The sequence below is a fragment of the Homarus americanus genome, unplaced genomic scaffold (assembly GCF_018991925.1).
Source record: "Homarus americanus isolate GMGI-L3 unplaced genomic scaffold, GMGI_Hamer_2.0 scaffold57726, whole genome shotgun sequence".
NCBI classification, from domain to species: Eukaryota; Metazoa; Arthropoda; class Malacostraca; order Decapoda; family Nephropidae; genus Homarus; species Homarus americanus.
The window spans coordinates 281323-296282 of NW_024753612.1; the positions used below are offsets into that span (position 1 = coordinate 281323).

At 41.6% G+C, this 14960-nt stretch overlaps 1 protein-coding gene across 1 annotated transcript in view; it reads right to left on the minus strand.

Moving 5' to 3' along the window:
* Positions 1-5781, minus strand: part of LOC121855399 (Fanconi anemia group J protein homolog) — a 279612-nt gene extending 273831 nt beyond the window's left edge. The window contains exons 1-2 of the mRNA XM_042350301.1: positions 5767-5781; positions 5373-5445 (exon numbers count right to left, since the gene is read on the minus strand). Coding sequence (XP_042206235.1) covers positions 5373-5445; positions 5767-5781 — 88 coding nt within the window. The remainder of the gene's footprint in view (positions 1-5372; positions 5446-5766) is intronic.
* Positions 5782-14960: the final 9179 nt, after the last annotated feature.

The following is a 14960-nucleotide window of genomic DNA, read 5'->3' on the forward strand; positions in this document are numbered from 1 at the left end:
AGGGAGGAGGAGGGAGGGGAGGGAGAGGGAGGGGAGGGGGGGATGGAGGGAGGGGGGAGAAGGAGGGGAGAGAGGGAGGAGAAGGGGATGGAGGGAGGGAGGAGGGGGGATGGAGGAGGGGAGAGGGGGGATGGAGAGGGAGGGGGGGATGGAGGAGGGAGGAGGGGGGGATGGAGGGGAGGAGGAGGGGGGGATGGAGGGAGGAGGAGAGGGGGAGGAGAGGAGGAGGAGGGGAAGGAGGAGGAGGGATGGAGGGAGGGGAGGAAGGGAGGGATGGGAGGAGGAGGAGGAGAGGAGGAGGGAGGAGGGGATGGAGGAGGGGATGGAGGAGGAGGAGGGGGGAGGAGGAGGGGGAGGAGGAGGGGAGGAGAGGAGGAGAAAGGGATGGAGGAGGAGAGGAGGAGGAGGAGGGGGGGAGGAGAGGGAGGGGAGGAGAGGAGGAGAAAGGGATGAGGAGGAGGAGGAGGAGGAGGAGGGGATGGAGAGGAGGAGAAGGAGGAAGAAGAGGAGGAGGGGATGGAGAGGAGGAGAAGGAGGAAGAAGAGGAGGACACAAGGGGCCGACCGAGGGTGACCTTAGGTGGGGTCGACCTCAAACGTGAAGGGGAAGAAGGTCACCTGTTCCTGACAGCTGGAGGGTTCTCGAGGTTCTTCTTAATCTCTTCTTCCCCCTACCTTCTTCCCCTTCCTCCTTCTCCCTCATTCCACACCTTCACCCGCTTCCTTATCCTCCTCCCTCATTCCTCACCCTTCTCCCCCCTCCCCCACCCCTCACCTTCCCCCTTCCTCTCCCTCACCCCCCTCCTTCTCTTCCTGTCACCTCCACTACTGTGTAAACCTCGTGAAATTTATTAATATTTCTGGTACAAGACTAACTGGTTTGTGACTGGTTTAAGGAACTTCAATTTGTTTTAAGTTAATAAAAAAAAAACCCAGATTTCTTAAATACCTTCGTTAAGACACATCATATAGTTAAGACCTTGTACTATAGAAGTTATAACTAAAGACAGGTTCTTCATTCAGTTTCTTCTTAAAAAATGCAAAGGCGGAACGCGCCAATTACTCTTAACCTTACATAACCTCAATGAAGAAAAACAGGGGCCGCCATCTTTCTATATAACTACATTTCTTTACAACATACTACGAGTTATATTACCAGATATGGCCATTAATAGCATTCTAACATCAGATATGGCCATTATAAACATTATGTTATCAGATATGGCCATTATAAACATTATGTTATCAGATATGGCCATTATAAACATTCTATTATCTGTAAGTTTAGAGAGGTTCAGTTTGGCACCATCGTAAAATACAGAGTTACATGTATGTATCCTGTATGGCGCGTATTATTTGACTTACTGTCCCATGAATCCTGATTAATACAAGTTTAAATTATTTTGTATCACATTGTTGTACTTAGGTTAGGTTAGGTTAGGTTAGGCTAGGCTTGGGTAGGGTAGGTTTGTAGAGTGGGGTAGGTATGGTTTGGCTAGGTTAGGTTAGGTTAGAGTAGAGTAGGGTAGCATAGGGTAGGTTGTTAGGTTTGGGTAGGGTAGGTTGTTAGGTTTGGGTAGGGTAATTTAGGCTAGGCTTCGGTAATTTAGGCTAGGCTTGGGTAGGTTTGATTAGGCTTGCGTAGGTTAGATTTGGCTAGGGTTGGTTAGGTTAGGTTAGCCTCTTCCTCAACACAAGCAAGCGTAAAGGTGAAGTTTTAAGGCTAAGATACCTAAAAATAAATCTTCTCATTCATTAATACTTTTCCCAAAAATTTGTCGCAAGTTTCCACAAAGCTTCAAATATTTTCTTATCGTCTCACCTAAATACATAATTAAGTAACAACCAGACCAGACTAACACGGATAACAGGTTCACAAGGTTCAATATCCTATATTTTTACAATATTTAGTTGCATTATTTCACAACTCCTGGCTGGCAAGGTCTGGCTCCCACCTACATCATGATTTATAACTCTCAATATTAAAAAATAATCATTTATAATAATTCATAATCTTCAAATATTTTATGAATGCTATTTAATGCGTGATAAACATCTTATTCTGATGGTACCTAACCTAACCTAACCTAACCCAGTACTTCCCAGAATCTTAAAACCAGCAATTTGTCAAGTTTTTGCTACTTAAGGTCTATTTATCTTCCTTTACACAGAATAAGTCATTATATATAGCAAGCCACAGCGGAGAGAGAGAGAGAGAGAGAGAGAGAGAGAGAGAGAGAGAGAGAGAGAGAGAGAGAGAGAGAGAGAGAGAGAGAGAGAGAGACATTAACCTAACACTCAGAGCGTAATAAGGAGTATGGCGTGATCACCTGATGCCTCTTATAATGAAGCTAATCATCCCTCATTATACTACTACTCCATAAGCCCTCAGCCTCGACCATCAAGTATTAACATTATCAACGTGTCCACCCTTCCCCCCCGACACACATTGGATAACCTGAAACGTTTATCAAGAAATTATTTTAATACAGGTAAGAAAATATTTAACAATTATTGAAAAAATGATAAGACTATAAATTTATACAGTAATTTGGTTTATCTTTCTTCCAGCTAAAGTTGTATTACTCACTATAGACAGACAGACAGTTATATGGCAGAGTCCCCAAGCAAAGATCGAACTCTCTCTCTCTCTCTCTCTCTCTCTCTCTCTCTCTCTCTCTCTCTCTCTCTCTCTCTCTCTCTCTCAGTGGTGGCGGTGGGTCAGACTGCCCACCAATTACCACATCATCTGCGTGACTACACTCTCGCTCCCAACAAACTCTCTCTTTCTAAAATCTATCCATCCGTAAGTGTGTGTGTGTGTGTGTGTGTGTGTGTGTGTGTGTGTTTACAAATACAAACAAACCCACATGTTACCTCCGAGGATCTATCTATCTGTCTATCTATCTATCTATGTATCAGTCCAGTGTACGATACGTTCTAGGTTCGTTCCGTAGTCATTTGATCACTAGACAGATCTCCACGCAATACATACGGAGGCTTAATACATATACAGTACATATGTAGGTTCAATATACATTACATAAATATACATAGGCTTAATACACAATACACACATTGGTGGCATAAGTCAAGACGAGAGAGAGAGAGAGAGAGAGAGAGAGAGAGAGAGAGAGAGAGAGAGAGAGAGAGAGAGAGACGGTCCAACACACACAAGAAAGATAAGTTACAATCGTTTAAATATTTGAGTGGCATCAACACATCAGCTGAAGACTCGAGGTTATCAAAGAGTTGTAATGACCAGCAAATTGGCACAAGTGAACGAAGGGTGAAGGAAGAGGAGTGACGTACCAGGCGCGACTAGGGATGCTCTCTCTCTCTCTCTCTCTCTCTCTCTCTCTCTCTCTCTCTCCTTCCGGTGTGTGTGTGTGTGTGTGTGTGTGTGTGTCGTAAACGGAGGATAATGTTATCTTTGCTACCACGATATCGAATTATGTTTAATATATTACACAGTACATCTAATGCCTATATCGCTATACAGGTAAGATAACATAACAATAGTCAATTAATTAAGGTAATACATGTAAAAAAAAATAAAAGTCTAAATAAAGAATTAAAACTATGTATTTTGTTTACTCAGGAGACACCATCCCCCCCCGTTAATGTTATGTGTTATGTATAATGTGTTATGTTGTGTTATATGTTATGTGGTGGTATGTTGTGTTATGTTATGTGGTATGTTGTGTTATGTTATATGTTATGTTATGTAATGTTATATGTTATGTTGTGTTATATGTTATGTTATATAATGTTATATATGTTCTGTTATGTTGTGTTACACGTTATGTTATATGTTATGTTATGATGACGTTTCTATAATATCCAATACGTCATGTGTGGTTGTTAACGAGTGATTCATGGTTGTTAACGGGTGATTTATGGTTGTTAACGAGAACGAGTTGTTAACGGCGACGGCGGTTATTAACGAGTGAAAAAGGATGATTTATGGTTGTTAACGGGTGATTTATGATTATTAACGAGTGATTTATGGTTAACGGGTGATTTATGGTTGTTAACGAGTGATTTATGGTTATTAACGAGTGATTTATGGTTAACGGGTGATTTATGGTTGTTAACGGGTGAGTCATGGTTATTAACGAGTGAATCATGGTTGTTAACGGGTGATTTATGGTTATTAACGAGTGAATCATGGTTATTAACGAGTGATTTATGGTTGTTAACGAGTGATTCATGGTTAACGGGTGATTCATGGTTATTAACGAGTGATTTATAGTTGTTAACGGGTGATTCATGGTTATTAACGCGTGCAATTATTTCTCTATATATAATTAATAATAAACCTGTCTACACCTGTCCATGTATATAACAGCAAAGAGACGGTATCACAGAAAGATTATTTCCCTTATTTTAGACAGTTAAAATGACTTGTCCTATCGCCTCTCTGTCTATTTTCCGTTTTTGTCCATTTTCTTCTTTTTTTTTTATTGTCCTTTATTAATTCTTTTAATTTTTATACTTTTAGCTTTTCTTACTACTGCCAGTCGTAATAAGAAGTGATGAAATACGGCAACAAAGATCCGTAGAGTTTACACCCACTCGCATGCACGCACACACACGTACTTACCATTCGTCACTTATAACAACTAAAATATTATATACTATTTTTAATATTATATTCTTATTTACATTATCAGAGATTATATTTAAAAAGTATGTAGCAAATTACTAAAGTATCTAAAGCAAATGACTTTTGTTTTTATATATTTATAGTTAATTATTCTCGTCCCCGTTCAACTCTTATTCCTTATCTTCTTCATCCTTCTCCTCCTCTTCCTTCTCTTCTCCCCCTTCTCCTTCAAATCTTTTTTCTTTATCTCCTCTTCCTTCTTCTTCTAATTTTTATTCATCTCCTCTTCTTCCTCACTACACGTCTACATACATACAACATAATCTTATAATAACTGGGGAAGGCTGCAACAGTACTGGGTGACAAGGAACAAGGTTAGGTTAGGTTAGGTTAGGTTTAGGTTAGGTTAGGAAGTAAGCAGGAGGGGCAGCACTCACCTGGGTAAAGTTAGGTCAGGTTAGGATAAGCTAGTCCAGGTTAGATTAGGTTAGGTTAAGAAATTAGCAGAGGCAACACTTATTTCGGTTGGTTAGGTTAGGCTAGACTAGGTCAGGTCAGGCTAGGAAGTGAACAGGATACAACACTTACCTTGGTTGGTTAGGATAGACTAGGTTAGGTTAGATCAGGTCAGATTAGGTCAGGTCAGGTTAGTAATTGAACAGGCCACAACACTTACCTTGGTCGGTTAGGCTAGACTAGGTTGGGCTAGGTTAGGTCAGGTTAGATTAGGTCAGGTTAGTAAGTCAACAAGCCACAACACTCACCTGGATCAGTTATGCCCTGTTCGATGAGGTTGTTATATCGCCTCGCCTTCTCTGTAACAACACAAAGACAAAACTGTTAAGAACAATACACAAACAATATTCCCAGGAACCACACAGACAAAAGCACTTAACACAAGACCAACAAACTCCACGTACAACACACACAGAGAGACAACTGTTATAAAAAAATACTTAAAACGTTCTAATTACACAAAAAAAAACTATAAAGAACAGAAAGAACAAAGGCTGAGGGGGCACGGTACAGCAGAACAATGATATAACAACATATTTCAATCTCTCTTTAGCACGCCATTTACAATCTATATATCCAGGATGATAATTATGGTCGTTCTCAAGGTCTATGCATATATTAAACATACAGTACACGACATACAAATACTATCAACATTTCACGATACTTTATAAATAACACAAAAGGTTAAAATCAATATAAATATATCATAAACAACAAAATAAAAACCAACGCTGTAATTATACACACGATGCTAATAACATACAGGAACTAATGATTCACCTAAAGTATCACAGATAAACCACGTTACAATTTGATGTAGTCTGTCTGTTTAAGGTAGGAGTGTTATGCATTACAAACACTAAGTGCTAATCATGCCATTAACGTACCATTCATATTTCACATTGATATATAGAGTAGGATTCATGTTTGGCTGGCATCAGAGGTTCGGTGCTGGCCATCACTGCAGCGGCCGCAACTCCCAGCTCTTACCCGTCACGACACTAGAGGTTAAATCTCTCATTTATTCTGTACGGAGGCGGACATCAAAAGGCGGAGCGGAGAGCCCTACAGCACTGATAGAATAGTGATATGGTACTTGGCTATGCAGTCTACCCTTGTGCATTCACGAGTAGGGAGATGCGTAATGGTGAATGCATGCCGAGTGTGTATTATGCACTTGGTATTTATAGTGAGAGCCTTCGAAAGGAAAGTAAGAGTGGGAGTCCTGATGAAGCCTCTAAGTGGCCTTCCGTGGTTGTTGATAATGAGTGATAGTGGAATAGTACCGTGGCCCGGGAGGGAGGGTATAGGAAGGGAGGGCTGGGGGAGGGAGGGGCATGGGGGAGGGAGGGCATGGGGGGAGGAGGGGTATGGGGAGGGAGGGTGTCGGGGAGGAGCGGTGTCGGGGGAGGGAGGGGTATAGGGAAGGGAGGGGAGGGAGGGGAGGAGGGAGGGTATGAGAGGGTGGGCAACCTCTACAAAGGTCTACCCCAAATTGACCTCCACCTGGGCATCGCAAAAATCTGACAGATAAAAATATTTAATCATATACACAAATTTCTGAAATATACGTGTGCGGTAGTTACACACACACACACACACACACACACACACACACACACACACACACACACACACACACACACACACACACACACACACCAGTACAAGTAAAAGTGTCACCCTCACACACACACAGCTTTAAATATACGGCGGAAAATCTGATTTCTGCGAACTTTTTGTTGACCTTGACTTTTAAACTTAATTAAAATACCAGTACCTAAAACTGAGGTACTATAACCTTGGCTGTACCTCTTTAACCAGGTGTTAGTGGTAGTAGTCCTCTATAATACACACCTGGGGGCTTCTACCTGCGTTCACCTGCCCCAACCCTACCCACCCACCTGGGGCACCTGTACCTATGTTTACCTGCCCTGGGTACCAACTCCTTATCCAGGCCTCAACACAACTCACACATACATTGGATCTTAAAAGTAAATATAACTTTTGGACCTCTCACAAACTTTCATACCTTTATAATAAGTTAATACAAATCTTCTAATATATTCGTTAATTATATACCAGTCTAACACCATAATGAAACAATTCTCACTCATAAACAGGAAATAATGTTTACACGCTCACTACCCACACATCAGTGGGCGTGACGTGGACACATAACACGAGGGTAGATACGCCCGCACGCGAGGTAGGTAAAAAAAAAAAAATCTGAATATTACAACCACTGTACTTGTTAAGAGCGAGAATTACAGGAGCGGCCTGAGGATAACAGGAGGAGGAGTGTACTCACGATTCGGATTTATTACCCAAAAAAGAATCCTACTATAGTTCCTACTGTTTTAAATGTTTTTTTATGATTCCCCATTATGAGTTTAAGTGATGGAAGGAGATTATTTCAAGATTGTAAATGAATAATGATGGTGAGTTTACTACAGCGAGTGGGCGAGTGTGTATTCTGGTGACACTACGAACATTTCCATTTTCTGCGATCGCCTGCTTCCCGTTCTCTATACTTGTAACGTTCGCCAGCTTTCCAACATTGTAACGTTCTTTCCCATGATGATAAAATTGTCTATTCTAACATAATAATATTTTCCTTACGTTCCACCATTTTTCCCCCATCTTCTGTGATGCCAATTTTTTCTTGCTAAGTCAGATGGGATTCTACCGTTTTCTTTCCATATTTAGTAATTTCTCTCATTTTTCTCCATTTGCTCTTTGCGTTTTCTCTACCCATCTACGTTACCTACTGTATATCTTCTCTTTAGCGAAGTGTTACCTCTCTCTCTCTCTCTCTCTCTCTCTCTCTCTCTCTCTCTCTCTCTCTCTCTCTCTCTCTCTCTCTCTCTCTCTCTCTCTCTCTCTCTCTCTCTCTCTCCTTAACGATCGGTTTATATTAATGTTTATTTTGAAGTTATTTTTTTATAGATAACTGGACAATACCTGATCTTTGGTTTAATTATTTACCATTATTTACCTACCTGTCTGATTATTTACCTTTAATTATCAGCTTTGTTTATTGTCTACATATTCTCTATTCCTCCCCACTGCCTACCTGTTATCTGACTTTGTATTGTTTACCTGTTCTGTACCTGTAATATATACTGTACCTTCACTCTGCCACGATCACGCCACCCCTCCCCCCGTACCTGTACACACTCACGCCAGCAAAGCTTTATTCCTCTCTATTCATTCGTCAACTTTAAACTCAAACAACTAACACAATACATCATAAAACTCAAGGAACAAGTCTCCTTCAAACGCCTTATGTAAATTGACAGTGTTTGGTGTATAGGAGAGTATAACTGATAATTAAGAATGCTGAAGAGAAACACACACACGACTCTACCGCACGGGTGTATCAGAGAGAAAATGGCGTTTACGGAATACTATTAAATTGGTATCACGAAAATTTCAGAACCTTAAACAAAATATCAATCTTAAGTTTTTGAACGAGTGTTGAAAAATTGAACCCCCTACACGAATTCTTTAAAAATAATAAACAAAAATTTTAATCACAAAATATATGAACCGATACATAGAAATTTAAGTCTATTGTAATTAATTAAAAACCATTCACTATAAACTGTAATGCATAACAACAGGAGAGATAATTAATAGGTGATGGATTTTATTGAGAGAAAAAATGGATTCCTCGTCAAAAATATGTGAGGTGACAACAATATAAGAGGGTGGGTAATGGGTACCTGCCTCCTCCTCCTTCCTGGGCACCACACACCAGCCTCTCACACAGTCTTCTGAGTGTGTAAGTAACATAACTCATACAATTTACTGGCCTGATGGATGATGGTGTCACTGCCTGGGAGCTTTTAGGGAGTTATGAGCATCATCTGTATCCCCTATCCCCTATCCCATATCTCCTCTACCACCCCCACCCCCATCTCATGCTCCCCATCCCCCCATTCCATACCCCCATCCCATACCCTTCATCCCATACCCCCATCCCATACCCTTCATCCCATGCCCCCATCCCATACCCCTCATTCCATACCCCTCATTCCATACCCCTCATCCCATACCCCCCCAACCCATGCCCCCCATCCCATACCCTCAACCTATACCCTTCAAGTCACTTTGTTCATATATAAATTATAAGGATTTGGGCCGAGAGTCAAACATAAAGAGACGCGGAAGGCCACTGTCATAAGAGGATACAAGATCATGAATTTATAATGCCTCGACTTCCTAACCAAAAGACAATTAAGAAAAATATAAACATCTCCATAAGACAATAGGACTCCATATAACCTCTTTCATAAACAATCCTACCCTACCCCTCATCCTCCTCCTCATACTTACCCCCATACAATCACCACCCCCCTCATACCATACCCATACCATCACCCCCTCTCATTCTTACCTCCATACACCCCCTCCCCCCATATCAAATAGCTTTCATAATGAGCTCCAGAACCTGTATAAACAAACAAATACACAAATCAAAGCATCAAGTTCCTTAGTCAAAAAATCTTCCCGGCCGCTATTATGGACCAAAAAAAAGAAAGACAGATATTCCCGAGCCGGCAAAGACCCAAAGCGGAGTTAAAATATTCACGTCTCATTAGCAGGGACATGATTTTTGTCTGCCGCGGTCGCCCCCAAGAGCAATGGAGAAATGACAGCTGACGGAAAATGTGTGTGTGTGTGTGTGTGTGTGTGTGTGTGTGTGTGTGGTGACTTCCTGCTGGCTTAGGGAGGAGAGATGGAGGGAGGGAAGGAGGGAAAGGGGTGGGAGATAGGGGAAGGTGGGAGGGAGGAAAGGGAGAGGCGATGGGAGAGAAAAAAGAAAGAATGAAAGTCGGAAAATAATGTGAACTAAGAAAGGAAATAAGCAGAGGTGATGTATAGCAGAGGAAAACACGTGTATATTATGTGTGAAGTAATGAGTCGACCGCCAGAGATGGACTGATGATGAGGAAGAAGATGAGGAATAATAAAGATGGTAATCAGTGGGAAGGAAACGAGAGAGAGAGAGAGAGAGAGAGAGAGAGAGAGAGAGAGAGAGAGTAGATATCCACACACAGGTGATACAGTGACTGATTGGAATACGATAACAAGTGGTGAAAGACTCGTAAACAGGAGACTAAAATAACATCATATGGTTTAAAGCGACCGAGAGGTTAAAAATAAAATACTTACAAAGAAGACATAAGTTATATTGGTCTACTGGCTCAATGAAGTGTTAGTTGTCAACCTTAATACATACTTAGCGAGGTATTATAATTAAAGAACAGTTGTCGCAGAGTTCCTTTCCCAGCTAGATGAAGTTTCACTTGGCAATAAATGATACATATATAAATATAATATAAACACAAATAATATAGATAATATACATAGATGATTCATAAGAGGAATAATATCAATATGAGTGATAAGACTTTAAAAATAAAATGCATAGGGGGACATTTGTGCACTTCATGATCATTATACACCAGGAAGCTTCTTCACACAGGGACACTGGCGCCACTACACGTGTCCAGGGTAAATCACACAATGGTTCACAGTGTTGACACAAACCCTCAGGCATCATAATATGTGGAGGTTGACTCATGCATTGTTGTTGTGTCTCATTTATCATTATTATGTTGGTCCTTTCTATTACTTCTTCTTTATCTGCAAAAAAACGTGATACTATCCAGGGCGGCCATACTACACTCGCTCACCTCGTGAACCCCAAACACGACATCTCCTGAGAGATGAACTTAACTTAGTGGTAACAACCCAACACAAACCACTCCTCTATGATATGACAACACAAGTGTCATCATGGTGAAGAAGTGGTCCCAGGGAGGGACACACACAAGGTGCCCTGTTATCACAGCCAAACGTCGCTCACCAACACAGGTGAGGCACGAGTCTCACTCTGCCGTCCACTAGTCATAATCTTTTACAATTTGGTGGTGATATTTATATACGATGAAGGTCATGAGTCATTCATTGTTACTAAGACTTAAGTGTCCATTCATTCCTTCACTCTCACATACACTTAATACTTCTACACTGTTCTTCCTTATATTAGCATGTCATAATTTTCTTCTTCCATACATAAAGAGGACAAGTGACTTGGGAAGTGTTTAGAAGTAACTACATCTCACAGAGGCATAGAAGCTTCCAGGTTACTTCAGTAGCCAGAGGACGGAGGGCGAGTGTAAAGGTGTTCACATTACCTCTGCAGCACCCGAATTTGTCCACCAATCAGCTCCATCGTTACCAGACTACTACCCATTCATTTATAAGTTTAGTATCGCGACTCTGCAACATGTACGTAAACTTTACCACAGGGGGTAAAGGACGACCTTCCCCTACAGGCACACGTTAAACCACCTACAGGCGAACTTACGCCAACCCTAAAACACCAACATTACAGAAAAACACGGCTGAAAACCTATATAATTGCTGACCTCCTCCATCATAACACTCCATCCACCTCCCCCAAGACAGCTCAGTGTTGTCCCTGAGAGCGTCACTAGGTCCCCACACCACCAGGGAGAGGTGTTATACCGCGGCAGATAACAGAGGCATGTAGTGTATTCAATGCCAGCTGTTCTCACATCCTCTCAATGAACACATTCAGGCAATTATAACTTTTGTTCAACTCACAAGCCAAGAGGCAGACCGTCTAAGAGTGTTGGATGTATGTTTTCATCAACACTACAACACTCGGCTGTATTTTACATCAGCAACTTGAAGAAACATTTAAAAGTTATGTGTCATCGTGGCGAGTGAGGAAGAATATGACCTGGCCATTAAACCTTGAGATGGTCTTGTCGGATGAAGTGGCTATGAAATACATGCATATCTGGTGTTAAATTTAGTGTAAGGAGTTGGCGTATATCTAAAAAAAAAAGTCATGCTTTTCCATTAATTTAAACCATATATGATTGACAGTTCAACCGTCTCCTTACCTGAGATGAAGTAACTGTGAAACTTCTTGTATCTTTGTAATTAATTTCAGGGATAAAAGTACAAGAAATAAATTGATCGCTTTTGATCCTCACAAAGTATAAAAATCAAAGTTGAAATCCTCCAGGTGCATCGCGCCCGAATCAAGGAGAGGAGACAGAACGGTATGGACTAAAGACCGCGGCCCTTAACAAGGGGCCTTACACAACCCTTACTCCAGGTCCCGCGAGGTTATGTGAGCATTACTATCGGCGAGGCGTTACTAGTGGCCGTATTTAAGGAGTGATGTCCCTTACTGAAGCTGCCTTAAAATTTGCGATATTTGAGGATATTCTGTGGCAGAGTGTACGCCAGTGAGAGGTACTACAGCCTGAGTGCGTCGTCCTGAGTCAGATTCAAAGAGATATGGAAGGTAAGTGTCTTAACGAGGGGAGTGAACTTCAATATATTTGCGACACCATTTTGGTAGCCATTTTTATGGCGTAACTTTGGTTAGCCAATCATTTACGTTCTTCTATCTAAGTTAGAGAAAAAATGATATATGATCTTTTGAGTGTGTGGAGAGGACGGTGCCACCATCTGAACTCCGGGGACGAGTGGTTCAGCGAGGGGCCGGGCAAGACAATACTACAAGTAGGTGGTGAGATTCTCGCACGGAGACTGAGACATGTGCAATGACACTCATGGTGAATGACATTTGTGCTAAGTTACACTCTCGCACTGAGTGACACTCTTGCGGTGAGTGGCACCACTCTCAAAATGAATGACACTCGCCAGACCAGTGACACAAGCGCAGAGTGACTCAGGTAAGTGACTCGCATGTTTAGAGAAGGTCGAGACTCTTTGTTGTTGAGTCCAGGTAGAGCAACTCTTACCTGAGGGAGGTGCTCGCCTCAACCCGGACCACTGGCTCTTAACACTCCCTCCTCTCCTCTACTACCTCATACACATCCGTCAATAAAAAATTATATTTTCATCATAATGCAATGGTAAGAAATAAAAAACAAAATGGCGGAGAAGAAGCTTTAAGGGGCATGGTAGACGCAGGCGTGGCTGGTGTGAGACTCCTGAATAATTTAGAACAATTAGACGCTGTCGGAGGTGTTCTGCCCTACACACTAAGACTAATGAATTTTTATTTTGATCATTATTTTGTACCATTTCTCATACACAAAAGAACAGGTAAAGTAAAAACTGAAGTTAATGGATCAATAAAGGATGTCTTCTCTCTTACCTGGTGACGTAGTGTATATAACTGCAGGTGAAGGGTTAGTGTTAGGTAATGCAAAGTCGACTTTTTCACGGACAATTTGACAACTATTACTGTTTTTTCTTACCTAATAATAATAATAATAATTCACCTTAATAAAATAGACTGTGCATTCAACTTCATCAATCTCCACCCAGTCACTGAACAACACTACACGTCGCTCCATCAATCCTACCTCAATCACTAGTGAGACAACGCTTAATAAAACACAATTAAATCAACTTGACCTGAAGTAAACACGACCATCATCACGCTTCACTTTGTTACGGGGAAAGTCAGCACGTATAATCATTAATTTATACAGTTATTAAAGAATTATAACACTGTCAATAATACCTATCATTTACGTACATGTAATTAATTAGTTTAATGTATTAAGAGTATGCCATGACAGTACTCAGTCAAATTATCAACATGTAATTCTCAGTATAGTTCAATGTTGCTTTTGTTATGTAAACATTATTCTCTCAATCGTCAGAGGGTCAGTGTACAGTCAAAGCTACCTCACTACAATACAGTCAAACCCAGTTACACAGTTCACAGGAACATTTCTACACTCACTTCATCTTGGTCCTCGACAAAAGCCCAGCGAAAAAATATAAATAAATATAAATAAATGATTGAACAGGTAAAGGAAAAATGGCCACAGCCAGCGACCTGTAGTCCCCCCGAGTAAAAAAAATGAAGGTCTACTATGAGAGCCACACACAACCTCATCACTATTTAATCGGGTAATCCAACATGTCGCCACTGCTCCTGGTGTAGAAAAATAGGGTCAACAAATTCCCCACCACCCATTTTTCTCCCCCTGTAGGGCGGCATTCCTAACCCTCGTAATGAAAACGAAGCTCTTTTGTGCCGCTATTAATTTTCCACTACCTGTAAATTAAACGGAGTAATCAAGTCATTCAGTACAAAATAAAAATATCCTCGGCCACTGGTCAGGGCGAATACGGGTAAGTAAAGGACAACATGACCCGGATAATATCACCATCTCTCACCACCTTATAACCGGGCTACGCTATACGCCATCACGCCACCTATATCACACACCGATATTTGACGCTCACTCACGTAGGATCTGTGGTGTAATATCATGCCATTACGGGAAGATAAAGAGACACACGATTATAAAGGGTGTTTGGGTGATACAGAGAGTAATTCACCGTGTATATTTGCATGGCTTCGCTGACCACAATGGACACCAGGCCAGATTAAAACCCGACCACATTCTTTCTTTGCTGAGGGGCCAATCCGCCACTCTGTTTACTTTTGGACAATGGCCAGCTTAAAACCGCCAGAGAACCTTCGCCTTAACATCATCCCTCCCGCGAGACACACTCACTCCACAAAAAAACTCTCACCGGCCTCAAACCTCTCCTCTCCTCTCCCTCCCCTTCCCTTTACCCACTACCGTCCCTTCCTCCCCTACCTTTTATTTTCCCCCTACACTAACTTCCTTTCCACCTACATCCACTGCCTCTCCCTCCCTCCCTTACGTTTCCTTCCCCTCCTTCCCACCCCACCTTCCAATCACTCCACTCACTCCCCCTCCCTTTCCTGACCTTCCTTCCCCTCCATCCAATACCTCTCCCTCCCTCTCTACATCTTCCCCTCC